Source organism: Aspergillus campestris (assembly GCF_002847485.1).
Source record: "Aspergillus campestris IBT 28561 chromosome Unknown P168scaffold_1, whole genome shotgun sequence".
NCBI lineage: Eukaryota > Fungi > Ascomycota > Eurotiomycetes > Eurotiales > Aspergillaceae > Aspergillus > Aspergillus campestris.
This window is the reverse complement of record NW_020194336.1, coordinates 2,569,896-2,585,296: the sequence shown is the minus strand read 5'-3', so window position 1 is coordinate 2,585,296 and position 15,401 is coordinate 2,569,896. Positions and strand designations below refer to the sequence as shown.

The 15,401-nt window shown below is 54.7% G+C and overlaps 6 protein-coding genes across 6 annotated transcripts; 2 read left to right on the top strand and 4 right to left on the bottom strand.

Annotated features, from left to right (window-relative positions):
- The first annotated feature begins 122 nt into the window (after positions 1-122).
- P168DRAFT_286708 (PAN-complex poly(A)-binding subunit PAN3) lies at positions 123-3,497 on the top strand. Its single transcript, XM_024836403.1, has 9 exons — positions 123-607; positions 746-814; positions 883-937; positions 1,012-1,172; positions 1,220-1,320; positions 1,631-1,822; positions 1,871-2,015; positions 2,063-2,218; positions 2,320-3,497. Exons 1-9 carry the CDS (start codon positions 535-537, stop codon positions 3,342-3,344), a joined length of 1,977 nt encoding a protein of 658 aa, XP_024697187.1. The 5' UTR covers positions 123-534; the 3' UTR covers positions 3,345-3,497.
- A 47-nt stretch (positions 3,498-3,544) lies between these two features.
- P168DRAFT_301265 (uncharacterized protein) lies at positions 3,545-5,084 on the bottom strand (the record flags this gene model as incomplete). The annotated part of the gene is made up of 2 exons (XM_024838502.1): positions 4,369-5,084; positions 3,545-4,282 (listed from the first exon to the last, which is right to left on the bottom strand). The coding sequence occupies exons 1-2, from the start codon at positions 5,053-5,055 to the stop codon at positions 3,545-3,547; spliced, it is 1,425 nt and encodes a 474-aa protein (XP_024697186.1). The 5' UTR covers positions 5,056-5,084.
- A 222-nt stretch (positions 5,085-5,306) lies between these two features.
- Positions 5,307-6,229, bottom strand: P168DRAFT_286705 (putative small nuclear ribonucleoprotein (LSM7)). Its single transcript, XM_024836402.1, has 3 exons — positions 5,738-6,229; positions 5,606-5,677; positions 5,307-5,548 (listed from the first exon to the last, which is right to left on the bottom strand). The coding sequence occupies exons 1-3, from the start codon at positions 5,931-5,933 to the stop codon at positions 5,421-5,423; spliced, it is 396 nt and encodes a 131-aa protein (XP_024697185.1). The 5' UTR covers positions 5,934-6,229; the 3' UTR covers positions 5,307-5,420.
- Positions 6,230-6,887: 658 nt separating this feature from the next.
- On the top strand, positions 6,888-9,388 carry P168DRAFT_308532 (Zn(II)2Cys6 transcription factor domain-containing protein). The gene is made up of 4 exons (XM_024839206.1): positions 6,888-7,808; positions 7,877-8,778; positions 8,874-9,095; positions 9,165-9,388. The coding sequence occupies exons 1-4, from the start codon at positions 7,196-7,198 to the stop codon at positions 9,207-9,209; spliced, it is 1,782 nt and encodes a 593-aa protein (XP_024697184.1). The 5' UTR covers positions 6,888-7,195; the 3' UTR covers positions 9,210-9,388.
- A 61-nt stretch (positions 9,389-9,449) lies between these two features.
- On the bottom strand, positions 9,450-10,609 carry P168DRAFT_286703 (uncharacterized protein). Its single transcript, XM_024836401.1, has one exon. The coding sequence runs from the start codon at positions 10,569-10,571 to the stop codon at positions 9,636-9,638; it is 936 nt and encodes a 311-aa protein (XP_024697183.1). The 5' UTR covers positions 10,572-10,609; the 3' UTR covers positions 9,450-9,635.
- Positions 10,610-11,146: 537 nt separating this feature from the next.
- P168DRAFT_262990 (putative TGF beta receptor associated protein 1) lies at positions 11,147-14,996 on the bottom strand. Its single transcript, XM_024834774.1, has 3 exons — positions 14,757-14,996; positions 12,131-14,697; positions 11,147-12,033 (listed from the first exon to the last, which is right to left on the bottom strand). Exons 1-3 carry the CDS (start codon positions 14,908-14,910, stop codon positions 11,164-11,166), a joined length of 3,591 nt encoding a protein of 1,196 aa, XP_024697182.1. The 5' UTR covers positions 14,911-14,996; the 3' UTR covers positions 11,147-11,163.
- Between the last annotated feature and the right edge of the window lie 405 nt (positions 14,997-15,401).

Here is a 15,401-nt window from a genome sequence, read left to right as displayed (position 1 = left end):
CTCTTGATAGATGGAGATGATGACAGAATGCCGGCTTACATAATCGCCAGCTGGCCAGTGCGACTACGGAGAACGAGAGAGACCGACGAGAGAACGAACTGTCTTCAGCCTCCCCTCCCTCTCCCCACTGCACATCCTCCATTTGTTTGTTGGGATCTAATTTCTCTGTTCTTCTACTTCCCTTGATCTACATCGTTCTCGTGCCATACTTTCGAGTCTATCAATGGCATAACTCGCCCTTGGTGGCTTTTGGTTGTCGGGCGCTAAACACGTGGTACGCCCATTCTGTTTTGTCGGTTTGGATATTCAAACACCTTGCGAGGGGAAAACTGTGGGGCCCTTGGTTCCTTGCTTGTTCCTTCCTTGGACCTCCGTGAGATCGATCTATCAGGATTCCGTCACAATTTGGTTTGATAGAGGAATGTGGTCTCCTATAGATCTGTTCGGTCGTCCGGTCTTTCTTTGCTTGGATTCAATGGAGATCCCGCTGCGCTGATCCGCGCCCCCCATCAATTGTGGACATCACGAGATATCATGGCTTCCGCCGGAAAGTCCGCCCTGGACGAGTCCCGTCGTGGGACGGGATCCCCGAAAATGAAGACACGAGGTGAGCCCTTATCGGATGGAACTGGAGGGGCTGCGTCAAGCCTGCCGGGCTGGGCGGTTCTGACGGCAATGTTTCAAGGACATGTCGTCCAACCATGGTGACTTACTAGGCTGACACGTTGTATTTGCGTTATTGTAGTAGAGAATGCGAAAGATACCCTGTGTCGCAATGTGACCATCTATGGTCGATGTCGGTTTGAAGACAAAGGTGCCGCGATAGTCCCTTGCCTTGCCTGTCCCATCCAGCGATGAGCTTCGTCTGACGTTGTCCTGAAGGATGTGCCTTCAATCACGACCCGAACAAATTCAATCCAGCGTATCAAGCCGATAGGTGGGATAACCCGAGAGAGAAGGAAGCGGCCTGGTTCGGCATGGAAAGTGGCTGACCGTTAATGACAACAATAGAAGGCGATTGAACGTGGAATCCCCCAGCTTTACACCGTCGCTATTGTCTTCCAATGGCTCTTCCTCCCCGACCTTATCATCCGCCAGCATTAAGAAAATGGCAACGATATCCCCGAAAGCGGCGAACGCTGCCCCGTTTCAGCCCCGGGGCATCCTTTCACGTATGGTCTATATTACTGCCACTAGATCGTTGGCTGACCCGTACAAGGATCTAACTCCAGCACCCCGAGTGCACGTCAGGAAAATATGGCACCAGACTGGTCCGTGGCTGAGGTACAGGAATTTGTGCCCCAAGGATTTGATACCATGGTAAGGCCGCCTTTCGCTCTTTCCCTTTGGGTTTTGTTTCCGCAACGGAACCTTGATGTTGCCCACGTCTTTCCAATGTCCTTGATACGTTCGTGCCGCCGAAGTTGCGGGGAAGAGTCCGGTTGCCCGTATCTTCTTCGTTTTTTACCTCTGGGATAGTCCGTTGCGACGTCTGCTCGTTCACGGCTCTTGTAACATGTCGCGTACAAGCACGCGTGTTGGTTCTTCCACGGCCAACAATACTGGCCCTGCTCTATCACTCAGACCATGCGGCTCGTATTCCGATCCTGAGGCTGACCTGAACCTTCAGACTACGCTCCCGGGCAATGGAAATGGCAATGTTTCTTCGACTAGCCCATTTGACCCCTTTGTGACGGCTTCAAACCCCTTGGCCGCGGCAAGTGCCGTTGGTCCTGTCCAGGCGAACCCATTCTCACCCGACACGGCTGCCGCATTAGGCGGGGCGACATTTTTCACCAGCCAGTCCGGGTTCCAACAACCAGTAAGTTTGCATTGATAGGACACAGCGGATGGGGCTGATCTCTTCAAGGTCCAATATCACCTATACGCCCCTATCGGACCTCATAATCAAAATACTTTGGGTTATCAGCGGAACGTCCACGACCTATTCCTGCCCAATGACTTCCGCGAGGAGCTGCAAAAGAAGGCCGCAGCTACACTCCAAACTCTACCCAGTATGTAGCGGCCACGTCGTACATCCGGATCCTTTCTGACTGGACAGATACCCAACTCCCCGCCCAGGTCGATTATTTCCATTCATTGGTTCCCTTGGATTTGAACCACCAGAAGAACGCGACCGTCTTTGGCTTTCCCAGCTGGGTCTACAAAGCGCAGTCCAGCAAGGACGGCAATTTCTATGTCCTTCGCCGTCTGGAAGGTATTTTTCCCTCTCCCTTCCCTGTCGTCCCTTCTTCTATTTTCCTCCACAATCTTCTCCTCGGTTTTGCTCAAACTAGTGACAACTGCTGACATGCGTAGGATTCCGGTTGACGAATGAGAAAGCCATCCGATCCGTCCAGGCATGGAAGCGGGTCTGCAGTGGCAGCGTGGTCACTATCCACGATGCTTTCACCAGTCGCAGCTTCCAAGACAGTTCTCTCATCTTCGTAACGGATTATCACCCCCTATCTAAGACCCTGGCGGAACAGCATTTGGGTGTCGGGACGCGATTCCAGGGGCGGCCGAACACACACATCCCAGAACAAGTGCTGTGGGGCTACATGACCCAAATTGCCAACGGATTAAAGGCCATTCACAGCAATGGGCTCGCGGCGCGGATCATTGATCCTAGTAAAATCCTGCTCACCGGACGCAACCGCATCCGCTTGAATGCATGTTCCATCATGGATGTGGTGCAGTTTGACGCGCAACGGCCGGTGGCGGACCTGCAGCGGCAGGATCTTGTCAGCTTCGGGCAGCTGATCGTGACCCTGGGGGCCAACACGCCCAGCGTGATGCACAACGCGACCAAAGCCATGGAGCATTTCACGCGAGCGTACAGCCCGCAGCTGAAGAACTCGGTGTTCTGGCTGCTGAGCGGGGTGCAGAAGGAGCAAGAGCGCAACATCGACATCTTCATCACAGGGATCTCGTCGCAGCTGATGTCGACGTTTGACTCGGCACTGCACATGGACGACCAGTTGACGTCTGACCTGAGCCGGGAGCTGGAGAACGCGCGGCTGGTGCGACTGATGACGAAGCTGAACCTGGTGAACGAGCGGCCCGAGTACGAGCACGACCGACAGTGGTCGGAGAACGGCGAGCGGTACTTCCTCAAGCTGTTCCGGGACTACGTTTTCCACCAGGTGGACTCGCAGGGTGACCCTGTTGTCGACCTGGGACACGTGCTGATGTGTCTGAACAAGCTCGATGCGGGGACGGACGAGAAGATGACGCTGATCAGTCGGGACGAGCAGAGCTGCTTTGTGGTGAGCTACAAGGAGGTCAAGAAGGCGTTGGAGTCGTCATTCCAAGCGCTCCTGAAGGCACGGCGGCTACATTGAGCGCCGTCATTTGTACCCAAATTGCGGGACGGTTATATAGTTAAGAAACGTCCGATGGCCCATCGGACGGGGTCACTGGAGTGAGATGGACTGAAGATAGGGTATACATGATATGACACATTGCTAGAATGCGCACTGATTAGTTAAAACAATAAACAAATGAATATCAATCTAAGTTATACAATCGACTAATTAACAGCTTACAACTCCCCATGCACCCCCTCCACCACACCCTCCCCACCCAACCTCCTCTTCAAATCCTCCACAGTAACCTCATCCTCCTCCCCCGTCCACTCAGGCGCCACCTCCCTCCCCCACCCGCCATTACCATCACCACTCCCACCAACTCTCAAAGGCGGCACAAGCACATGCCCCAAAACCTGCACCGCCCCATCACTAACAACAACATCCCTCCCAGTAACACGCGTATACCCATTAACCTTAACAGAAGCATACACCCCGAATCTCACAATATCAATCCCAAGGTGCGCCCCGCCATCACCATCACCATCCTCATCGTCGTCTTCATCCTCACTCGGCACATCCAAATGCGTAAACGCCGCAGGCGGTATCTCCGTCACGGAGCCATTCGCGCCGTACACAACGTCCGTGTAGATAGCTCTATCCGGCACGATGTGGTATTGGAGCAGACGGCGGAGGTAGGGCTGGCCCTGCGGGGAGAAGAGGAAGGAGGTGGTTTTGGAGCCGAGTTTGGCGAAGGCGGTGTTTGTTGGGGCTAGGGTTGTTTTTTTTTTTATTTCTCTTTGGGGATGGAGGTTGGAGGAGGGGTGGGAAGATAGAGGAAGGGAGAGGTTGGTTTTGTGCAGGGCGAGGGCGAGAGTGCTGAACTGGGAGGGATCTTCGTCGATGAGGTTCTTTGTGGATTTTGGGGGGGTGAGGATGTCGGTTGGGATGTGGAGGAGGCCGTTTGTTGCTTTCTATTCGTTGTTTTTTGTTAGTTTGGTTGTTGGTGTGGTTTTTATATAAATAAGAATAGGTGGGTGGTGGTGGTGGTGGGACATACTATATCAGACACTACAATCCGACTATACTGATTAATGACGATCCCACGCCATCCAAAACGGACAACCACACGCTGGGGGAGGTCATCTCCGAGCTCGTCGCCGACAAGCAAGGTAGGAAGTGTCTGAGCGTGGAAGATGCGCACAGTGGGGTAGAGTCCATCGAGGAGGTGGTACTTTGCGACGAAGTTCTCTTCTTCATCTTCCTCGCTATCTCCGCCGGATTTAAAAGCCGAGTCAGGCGGCGCGAAGAGCGTGACGTTAGCGTCTGATGCCTTGAGCAGACGGGTCAACTCGTCGTCTTTGGAGACGATCCGCGCTAGGATAGTAGTGTGTTTGCATTCTGTGATAAGCTGGTAGAGGGTTTTGTTGGAGGGCGGATGATGGGGACGATTGGGCGGGGAGGAGCGGAAGCCGGGGGTTTGGGAGAGGGATTGGGGGTAGGTGGCGGGGAGGTTGTAATTGCCGTTGTTGTTGTTGTCGGTCTCGGCGTCGATGAGGGCGCTGAGCCAGTTGTGCTGGGGGGAGGTGTCGCTGGAGGGCTCTGCGTCGAGGGCGATGTCCAGGGGATTTGGGGATTGGTTTTGGTTTGGATCTTGGGTTGGGGGGAAGAAGGGGAATTGTTGGGGGAGGACTATCCCTCTGGTGAGGGGGAGGAGGGCGAGTGCTGGCCACGGGGAGAGCTTCATTGTACTATTCTTCCACTTGTGTATTGGAGTGGGTTGGGTGTATGGGAGTCAAGGAAAAGGTATGGTATGTATATAAATGATCAATGGCATGATGTTGAGCTCCATGACGCCGTGGTGGTGGGTATGATGTCATGAGTTTATAGAAAGTATATATTTGTCTAGATCGACCAATCTATGTGATTGTTTAGATCAATCCGGTCAATGGAAGCCTTGCCTACCTGTATTTAATGGGTTGATCTACTAATACCATCATGACTCGTGATTCATTAATTATTGTCTTGAATACATCTTGAGGTTGATAGATACCCTCCACACTGCTTTCCCATAAGAGGTGGAGAGACGCATTCTTCTCTAGGAAGACGAGGCTATTCCTCTGGCTGCACGAACGGATTGGCAATCTCCTCGCTGCCATCTGCCGGCGAGATCAGCACGATCAGGGTGCCGCGGGCGACGATCAGGCCCAGCGAGCGGGTGTTCTCGTTGCCCTCGTCGTCTGGATGGTGGTTAGCATTTCGACATGCTGTTCAAGGGACTATGGAGCTCAACTCACCTCGCATAGATTCCTTCACATCATCGAGAACCAGATTCATGAGCTGGTCGTAGCCTTTGAGCAAGCCGACCACTAGATTGGTCAGTATGATGTAGATGGAATACGTAAAGACAGCGCAGATAGATGACATACCCTCCCTCCCACCATTGAACTTGACGCGCACCTCCTTGTCCATATACTTGGTCAAATCGAGGATATTCTCCTTCTTGGGCTTCTCCTGCTGTTGCTGATGTTGGTGGTGGGCACCGCCACCACCCGCACCGCCACGGGGACGACGGTCATAGCCTCCTCCGCGGCCACGACCTCGGAATGAGCCTCGATCGGACATGATTATTCAGTCTTGTTCTTTTAATAGATTCTTTTCTTTTTGAATGATTGGTTGGGTTTATTCCCCTGGTGTTATTGATTGTTAAATTGGAAATAAAAAGAATGAATGGATAGTGGTTTCTTGGTTGGGTTAGCTTCAATACTAAGGTAGATGGAGATGATAAGATGTGGTGTGGGTGGAATGGATATGATTTGTTCCGGTTAGGTAAGCGAGAGGGGTATGCAGATGGATCCAAAGGAGAGGAGGGAGCCTGGATGAGAGAGGAGGAGAGGAAAGGGTGAGGTGGTTACCTTCGGTTGACTGAAGTTGGTTGAAGTATGAGGGATTTTCCACTCAAGAAGGGATGGAAGAAAATTCACGGGCCTTGCGGGTGACGCTAGTCCGTATAGGGCTGTCTGGTTGGGCAGTCACCGCTGCGTTGAGTCTTGGGCGGAGCGCGATCTGGACTGATCTCTCTGGGGAGTATCAATAGACCGTTTGGTCTGGATGCAGGGAGGCTGCCGATATTGAGGACCGTCTTCCAATTTCCCGATTTATCGACATGACTGAGGATTAACTAGTTGAATGAGAAAATAGATATCGATCGATAGGTAATACCATACGCTGTCACACGCACCCGGCGGATCCCCGATAAGCTCATCTGTGTATTATATACCTGAGGATACGATACGATCACATTCACATTATGGGATAAGCGGTAATTAATGTAATCATAATACAGATCACCTCCCGAGTTGCACCGAAGCCCCCGGCGGAACCGCCCGGCGGGACTCCGCTGTGTAATCTATGGTAATTCCTGGTAATAATACGCAGAGAAGGATAATCCCGCATTCCCGTTCCGCCTGGACCTCCTCTTATTATCTTTCCGTCTCTTCCCCTCCTCTCCCTCCTCTCCTCTCCTCCCTCCTCTTCCCTCTCCTTTTCTCTCTCTGTTCTCTTATCCTCTCATCCTGGGTATTTGGTGTCTTTGGGTACTCTACAAATCATCTATCTAAGTTCCCAAACTCCCATCCCTACTACTACCCTATAGATAGGGATCCTGTTGGGGATTACCTAAACCCACCGAACCCAACCGGCGCGGTCGAATCCGCCTGAGAGCCTGACCGCACGCTCCGCCATCGGTCGCCCATTCCTTCGTTCCCATTCTGCCTTGCCGCTTTTCTCTTCCACCCCCGTCTACCGTCTACCTTTCTCCTTCCACACAGGAAGGAATCCAATACAGACCTCACATCTACCCTTTCCACCGCGCGCTTGAATTCACCATGGATGCCAGAACCCCGGCCGAATCGGCCGGCAAACGACCGAGATCGCCGACGGGTGACTTCCCTCCCATCGCCTCCAAGATCCCCAAAACGCATTCCAATCACCTACAGATCAACTATCTCGCCCGTCAGTACCCCGATAACCTTCCCCTGGTCTCCGCCGATGACAACATGTCCGCCATCATCCACTTGATCGGCGAGTACGACGGCGTCTTGCACCGCCACGAAAGCATCGCCGGCAACCTAGGCGCCTGTCCCTTGGGCCCCATCCTGATCAAGCGCTTCGAGCGCCTCTTTGACGGTCCGCCGCGCGTGCTCAAATCGCACGGAAAGGACCCCGCCAACATCACCTGGCTGGACGTGGTCGAGTTTGCCAAGAGCAAGCCCGAGCAGTTCAACCTGGAGAAGTCCCGCAATGGCGTGCGCGTCTGCCAATTCTACACCAAGCAGTGTCGCGTCGAGATCAGCGAGGAGGACTTTGTGCTGATCGCTTCCGGCATGCCCCAGAAGATGATCCCCCCGCAACCCATCATCGAGGATGAGGAGAAGGAGCTGGGAGCCTTGGAGATCCTGGAGAAGAACATCCAGCAGATCATCCAGGTTGCCGACCAAGGTAGCTTCCCCCCTCTTCCCCTCCTTTGGCGTTCTTGGCATTGAATGAACTAATGCGCCGGTCTGCAGTCTCCGCTCGTGCCCGTCAGCTGAATCACCGCCTGAAGAATCGTCGCACTGCCATTGTCACGCGACGGGAGAACGACCTGTCGCTCCACTCCCAGCAGCAACAGCAGCACGGATCCTCCTCCCCGCCGTGGCGCGAGCTCAACGGGAATGGCCCCGTCCCGATCCAGAGCAACGCCTCGTCTGCCACGCACTCCCCGTCCACCGGGTTTGTCGCCGTCAACTCCGGTCGCCCCGCGGCAGATGTGACCCTCGACGACCCCTCGCTGTCGTCGCACTTCATGTTCTCCCACTCGAATACCGACAACGTCACCATCATCAATGGCACCTCCATCAAAGGCGCGTCGCCCACAACCCGCGCCGAGCTGATGAAGAAGTTCTTCACCACGCAGGACCGCCAGTCCCGCGCCCTCGAGGAGGCGCCGTCCACCGAGCGCCAGCCGTCGCGCCCGCGCGCACGCGCCTCCGACGCCGCCGATCACCCCATGTACACCCCCGGCGCCGCGACAGTCGCCATCCCCCACACGCCGTCGTCGCTGCTACCACCGCCCAAGTCGCACCACCACGAGAAGGACGACGGCGGCCCGTTCAAGATGGAGATGGTCGCGCGCATGGAGGAACTACAGCGCGGGGAGCGCATCATGCCACCCTGCGACCGCTGCCGCCGGCTCCACATGGACTGCCTGAAGAACCTGACCGCCTGCATGGGCTGCACCAAGAAGCACGCCAAGTGCTCCTGGAAGGACGTCAAGGAGGACGAGCTGCACGAGTACCGCGCTGCAGGCAACAGCATCCGGGAGCCCCGCACCGCCGACGAATCCTCCGGCAAGGACTCCCCATCCACCACCGCGGCGCCCGCCCCGTCGACACAGGGCACGCCGTCCACAGCGACAGCTGCCATCCCGGTCACGGAGCCCCTGCGCGAAGAGCGAGGACGAGACCGCGATCCCTGGGCCGGAACCGATCTCGCCCAGCGGCGAGAATCAGCCCCCACAGCCAGTATCCCCCAGGGACCCCCCACCGACTCGACACCTCCCCCCGACGAGCCATGAGCGAGATGCACAGCGCGCCGCGCTCAGTCTACGAACGACGCCCGAGTCTCCACCAACGCAACGACCCAGACGACGACGACCCAGACGCCAACCAACGCCTCATGCAAGCCATCCTCGACACAGTGGACCACCACGCGCGCGCAGCAGCCGTACACGAAGTGACCCACGAAGTACCAGAACGGGAAGGCGAACGAGAGCGGGAGCGGGCGCAAGAGCGAGAACGGGAGCGAGAACGAGAGCGCGAACAAGAACGCGATCGCGAGCGCAACCTGGTCCGCGCATGAAGCATGAAGCATGAACCCTTGTCTATATGTTTGTTTCTTTTTTTGTCTGCCTTTTTTACGATGTATTGTCTCTATCTGTCTCTTTGTGTAGCGTTTAGCGGATATCCCGTGTTGGAGTTGTTGTGGCTACTCTATATCTAGTTACTTGTATATTCTATATTGCAGAAGTCTATGGGCTTAATCTTGAATTCATTATTGATTCATTGAGTTGATGTGCACGTGATGGGGAGACGATCGATACCTAGGTACTTGATCTACTTGGTGCCATCTTTGCTTTCCTTTCGTACGTTGCTCAATGAGATATGCTCCACAGTGGAAGATCATAAACAAATACAATGTCCCCACAGAGGAACCAGCTAACATGAGATATATATATATATACAAATACCAAGCCAACCGATTGTGGAGTTTCATGTACAAACCCATCTAGGCGACATCCCGCATATACCCCACAGCCCGTCCCGCCTCACGCCTCACGACCTCATCCGGCCAGTCCCTAGCAACCCCAACCAACTGTTCTTCCCAGAACGCCCACCGCTCAGAAGGGCAGTCAAAATGTTTCATCACGGTGTCGATCCTTCTCGGGTTCCAATTCTCCATCTCACCGCCGCAAAGTCCCTCATATAACTTCCGCCCAGTATGCTTCATCCAACCAGCCACAGCCGGAACCTGAAATCGCGGTTCGAATGGCTCAGAGACCCAGAAACCCATCGTTTGTGTCTCGGGCTTGTCCTTGGTGCCGAGATGCCATTCAAGTGTATGAACCACGTAATGGAATGGCCTGCTCATGTCGAATAGTCCCGCTGCCACGAGCTGCGCCTCGATATCTTGTGCCTTGATGTATTGGTCCGCCGCGTGGTGCAGCGCAGTAGCGGAGGTATCGCCACGTTCGGCGCACTCTTCGACGATGATGCTGGGCGTCCTCCAAGTGGTGTCTCGCCAGACCATGTTGATGTAAGGGAGCTGACTCCAGGTGAGGAGCTCGTCGTCGTCGTCGAGGGCTTCTCCGCGGTGGAGGCCATCAGGGGTGTTTGACATGGCGGTGAGGAGGGCGATGAGACCCGGTGTGCGCGAGGAGGGCCATTCCAGGAGAGCATCCACCAGGAGCTCCAATAGTCGGCAGAGAGCCACTATCTCGGGGTTGTAGGTTGCGGGTAGGTCTGGGATAGGGGTGGTGGAGATGGGACGGGTGATGGCGTGGGCTGCTTCTTCTGGGGTTGTTTGGTTGAGAACAAAGGCTTGGAGGGAGGTGATTTCTGAGGCGTAGATGGATTGCAAGGGTTGGCTCTTGCTGGGGTAGTTGAGGAGGCGTTGAGAGAGCCATTCTTGGAGAACTTGGTGTTCTTCGGGGTCTTGGGGCATATTGGTTGTTATCCCCCCTGACATTGTTGGTTGAATGTTTGTCTAATTTTTGTCTGATCTGGTCACAGCCCTGTTAAATAGGTTTAGGTCTGGTTTGATGTCATCTGTCAGCCTTGTTTAGGTCTGGTTTGACGTCATCTGTCAGCCTTGTCCATACGATTATGGGACGTCGTCTATCAGCCTCGTTCATACGATCATGGGGTGGTAGTCATTTGATTGATGTTAATCAGAAGTGAAAAGGTGAGGACTACCTTTTTCAAGGCACTAGTTCCCTGACTCTTACTATTGGAGCATGTCGAAAAGGGTTCAAGTCTGTATTAGTTCACGATGGATTACCTGGGATCTCGTAACGACTTACCTGGGACTATGTGACTAGTCGCCCGACGGACATCTTATCTTCTCAGGCTCCATATATACCCATAAACAAAATACCAGAGACCCAGTATACTGCAGTATACTGCAGTATTCTGTATACTACGGATAATGGGTGGGTAGATGGTAGGTAATAAGTGGTAGGCAATGGTAGTAAGTTGATGGATCAAATCCACAGGTATATAACGCAAGTCTACTCCGTACGTCGAGTATAAAAATACTAACTCCCATTCACCATATCCCCAAACTCCCCATCAACAGGCCCGGGTCCATCCCGCAACCTGCGCAACCCCTCCGCATCTTCCACCCACCCACCAACCTTATCCACCCCATCAATAAACTCCGTCCCAACGCGCAAGTTGAGAGCCGCGCTGAGCGCGCGCTCAATCCGCACCTCGCGGCTCTCCGTCACCAGCACGCGGAACACATGCGCCAGGAATCCGCTGAGTATATCGACGCTCCAGTCGTCCGGAACGAGCCGCAGCACGTCGTTGACGTCGAACCACGCGGCGAAGCGCGCGAGCAGGTCGCTGGAGCGCTCGATGCGCTCGGATGGGTCTGCTATGCGCAGGAATTCGTCGAGCAGGTTGCTGAAGAGTTCGCGTTGGAGGGTCCGGTCTGTTGGTGCGGCTGAGCTGGGGCCGCCGAAGATGCAGTACCGGATTGCGGAGTCGTAGTCGCCTAGGCCGTGCGTGAGGAGGTGGAGTGCGTCGCGGTGGCGGCCTTGGAGGCCGTCGAGGATGACGGACTCTGAGACGAGCTCGTGCTGGAAGGGTTCGATGCGGGAGAGGATGCTTGGGATTGAGTAGGTGAGGTTTGTTGGGGTTGGGGTTGTTGATGTTGATGAGAATTGACTGCTGCTGCTGCTGCTGCCTCCTAGGAGCTGTAGGAGTCGGATCCGGGACTGCCACCATGGCTCTGGGGGCGCGTTGGCGGTGATGAAGTTCATGTATGTTGGTTTTGGGGGTTGTAGGGCACGGTATGTGGAGTATGATTCGGAGAGAGATTCTCGTGCTTCAGGGGACGTTTCGAGCACGGATAGTACCGTGTCTAAGTAGTATGAGAGAAGGTCGTCGGCGTATTGGGTTAACTGAATCCGTTAGTGTTCTAATGTTCTAATTGAATGGAAGTTCTAATGAAATTGGATGTTCTGATGAAATAGAACGTTCCAATAAGAAAAGACTTACATTCTTCGAAAAAACGAGGTGCTCCAAGTAGACCTGCACGGCATTGGGTGCCCGCTCTTTCAGCAGAGGAACGACCTCAGCTGGTGCCAGTTTGACGCGACTGCTGCTATCCGCAAACACCTGGGTTCCAAGCTTGGGGTTGCGCCCAGCCAACCACGACCCGTATTCCTCAACGAGCTGCGCATCTTTGATCTTAGCTAGGTACCTGCGCATCTGCGCCTCGGCGCCAGAGACAGTGACCTCTTGGCCGATGTCTTCCTCCCCTTCGATAATCCGCCGCCACGTCTTGAGCACATTGCGCGACATCTTCTGGCTCTGATACAGCCGGCTCAGCACGAACAATCGTTTGTATTCTTCCAGCAGTGCCACCGCCCGGTCGAAGCTCCCTTTCCAGTTGTCGACCAGTCGGTTCATCTCGGTCCGTGTCTGCGATGACTGGCGCTGTTCCGGCGTGTGCTTCGAGTCTTGCTCCAGAAGGAGATGCAGGAGAGCTGCGTCGACGCTGTCAAAGACGTATGTCTCGTCGGTGATGCTTCCGTAGCCCCTCTTTTGCTGCCATGAGAGCAGGAACCGCTTGATCAGGTTCAGGACATCGCCATCGATGGGATTTGGGGAGTCGCCTGTGCGCTTCTCCAACTGCTGCAGGTAGACTTCTGCAGTCTGAGCCAGCCCTGCATGGATCCAGATCCCTTGCGGGCCTTGCAGGACCTCTCGTCGCAGGAGAGGGACCAAGACCAATGCGATTCGCGGGTCCAGGTCTCCCGTGATAAGGGCTCGTTCCGTAGCGTCAAAAGCCGCTTCGTCTCTCGCTGCTGCGTCCATCGAGATTAGGTCTCCAAAGAGCAGCAAGCTCGCCTTCTGCTTCAGGTAGTTGAGCCCTAAAAACTCGGCCTCGGACCGGGGCTCTGTTTCCAAAACCACGTCAATGATGTTCAATATGGCATCCCTCTCCAAAGACCTGTTCCCGTTCTCGTCTTCGGTCTGAGCCCCCTGGAGCGCGTCATTCAATTGTGAGGTGAGCGGATTACGCACAACCCGCCAGATATGATTTCCCGACCAGAGTACGAGGCCGCTTTGGGCTTTGCCCAGCGCTCGGGCAAACTTGGTCTCTTCGGCATTCCGCTCTGCTTCCCAGCCCCGCTGAGAGTCTCCTTTCTTGGCCCCTTCAGAGTCTGTCGACTCCTGGGACTCGAACAGTTCCTTTTCTTTCTGCAGCTGCTCGATGGAGGCCTGGGTGCGCGGGTCGTTGGGAGACATGTGTGGCAACAAAGACGGTGTTTTGAGACGAACCATCTGCAGTAACTGTCCAACCTCACTGAGTTCAAACTGACTAGAACTCAGTGTGTTGCGGAGGCCCACGTAAGACGGCTGCGTCCCTGGAGGCGCGGGGATCTGCACCCAGCTTTTGTGCGTTTCGGCCTCCGCCGGGTCTACATCCCAGGGTTGCACTTCCAACGCCTTGCGAGGTTCCTGGTCTTCACTGAGGTCTACCAACGCAAGGATGAGTTCATCGCGCCTGTTATCCGGCGACTGTATTAAATTGGTCTCGTCACCCGCGTCGATCACAAGCGACTCGGGGTACTTGTTGAAGGTGATCGTTCCACGAACCAGGTCACCATCCACATTGAAAAACATGCCAACACCGGGTTCTGACTCGTCAGTTCCCCTGACGAGTAGAAATTCGGTAGACGTCGGAGATAGCACATGGGGTTTCAACCGCTTTGGCAAAGGAGGGAGCGGCTTCCGAGCCTCGGATGGCGGCTGTTCAGAAGAACCCCGTGGTGATGCGCTATTTTGGCGCTCTCGGGAAACCGATCGTCTCGGGCTCGCAGGATTGGGAGACGACATGGGGGATAGAGAGCTTGCGCGTTCCCGCGAGCCTGGTGGCAACTCCGACTGCAACATCCCAGTCAATGTATTGAGACTGGAGCTTCGGCCATGGCTAGAGCCATCGGCCGAGGACTGCGGTGGCGGGGATAGCGACGCCCCCTGCACGTCCTCCACGGGGCCAGGGCCGAGTCCGTCGCTCAAAAAGGAGATGGGTAACAGGTGTATCTTTTGCTGGTGCTGGACATCGAGGAGCGAGTACGAGTTGGCGTCTGCAGCGCAAGCGACAAATCCCCTGCGCGACGCAGCCAAGCAACCGGGGAACTCAATATTCCTAAGCAATCGCGCCCCGTCCCCGATCTGTACCAGCATGGTTTTATTCTGGACGGCAATCATGATCAATTGTGTCTCTTCATCCTCCGGTACCGCGTTCTGATCCAGCCCCCCGATCCAGCAGCAGTTGTTGATCTTGAGGTTACCGAACGCCGGGCTCAGCTCGGGGAGCAGGTAAAAGGTGGCCGTGCCATTGCACCGAACACACGCTTTCCCAACGGCGGGGAGAAGAACGATCTGTTGGATCCCCCGTTGTTCCGGCGGAATCGAAGCATTGGGGGAATGCGGGATGGGCAATCTCGAGGCTAGGATGAAGGACGGCTCGCTCGACTGGTCGGAGGGGTCGGGGGGGAGGCAGACGAAATGCAGGATCTCGGCGGAGGAAGTGCCAATATACAAATTGTCATCTGTGGTTGAACTGTCAGATCCATTATGACCCACCAGCGGGAGGATCAACGCGACTCACTCCAATATTCAACACAGGTGATCCGGGTATCGTCATCGGAACCGTCCGCTGACAGCGGTACCTGTTCCAAGAGAGGTCGGAACAGATAAGGCGCGGTAGGAGGATTGACTCTGCGCCTCTTGCGGGGGGCAGAGCCATCATCGTCCGACGCCATGACGAGACCAGCTCTGGCGTCCAAATTGAAGATGGGGGGCGATATCTCCAGGGAAGAGTGATGGGATTACTCGTTATCCAAGTTGCGCTCGGCGGGAGTTGATGTCACGTTGCGGCCTTGTATGCCTGAGGCTAGGAATGGGGGCCTTGCTGAGTCATGGTGACCAGCCCTAACCTGTCAGATATACTGGCCGTATCAAGTACTCGATTATCGATCAAAGGCTTCCGAATGCGTAGTGATATACTCAGCAGTGGTCACAGATTATCATCTTAAGTCAGTACGTCTTATGTTACTCGAAAACCAGTAACCTTGATGCTGGCACATAGTTCACTCTAGAAGACACCCTGGTGCCACCACAGAGAATGCATGCTTGAAATAACTTGAAGTGCTATTGAATACTAGACGTAATTCTCGTTTCGGTTTTGATCATCCTACTTTCTTTATACCTTGATCTCTCTGCACCGCTCTTTACTATGAATCATAGTAGTCAG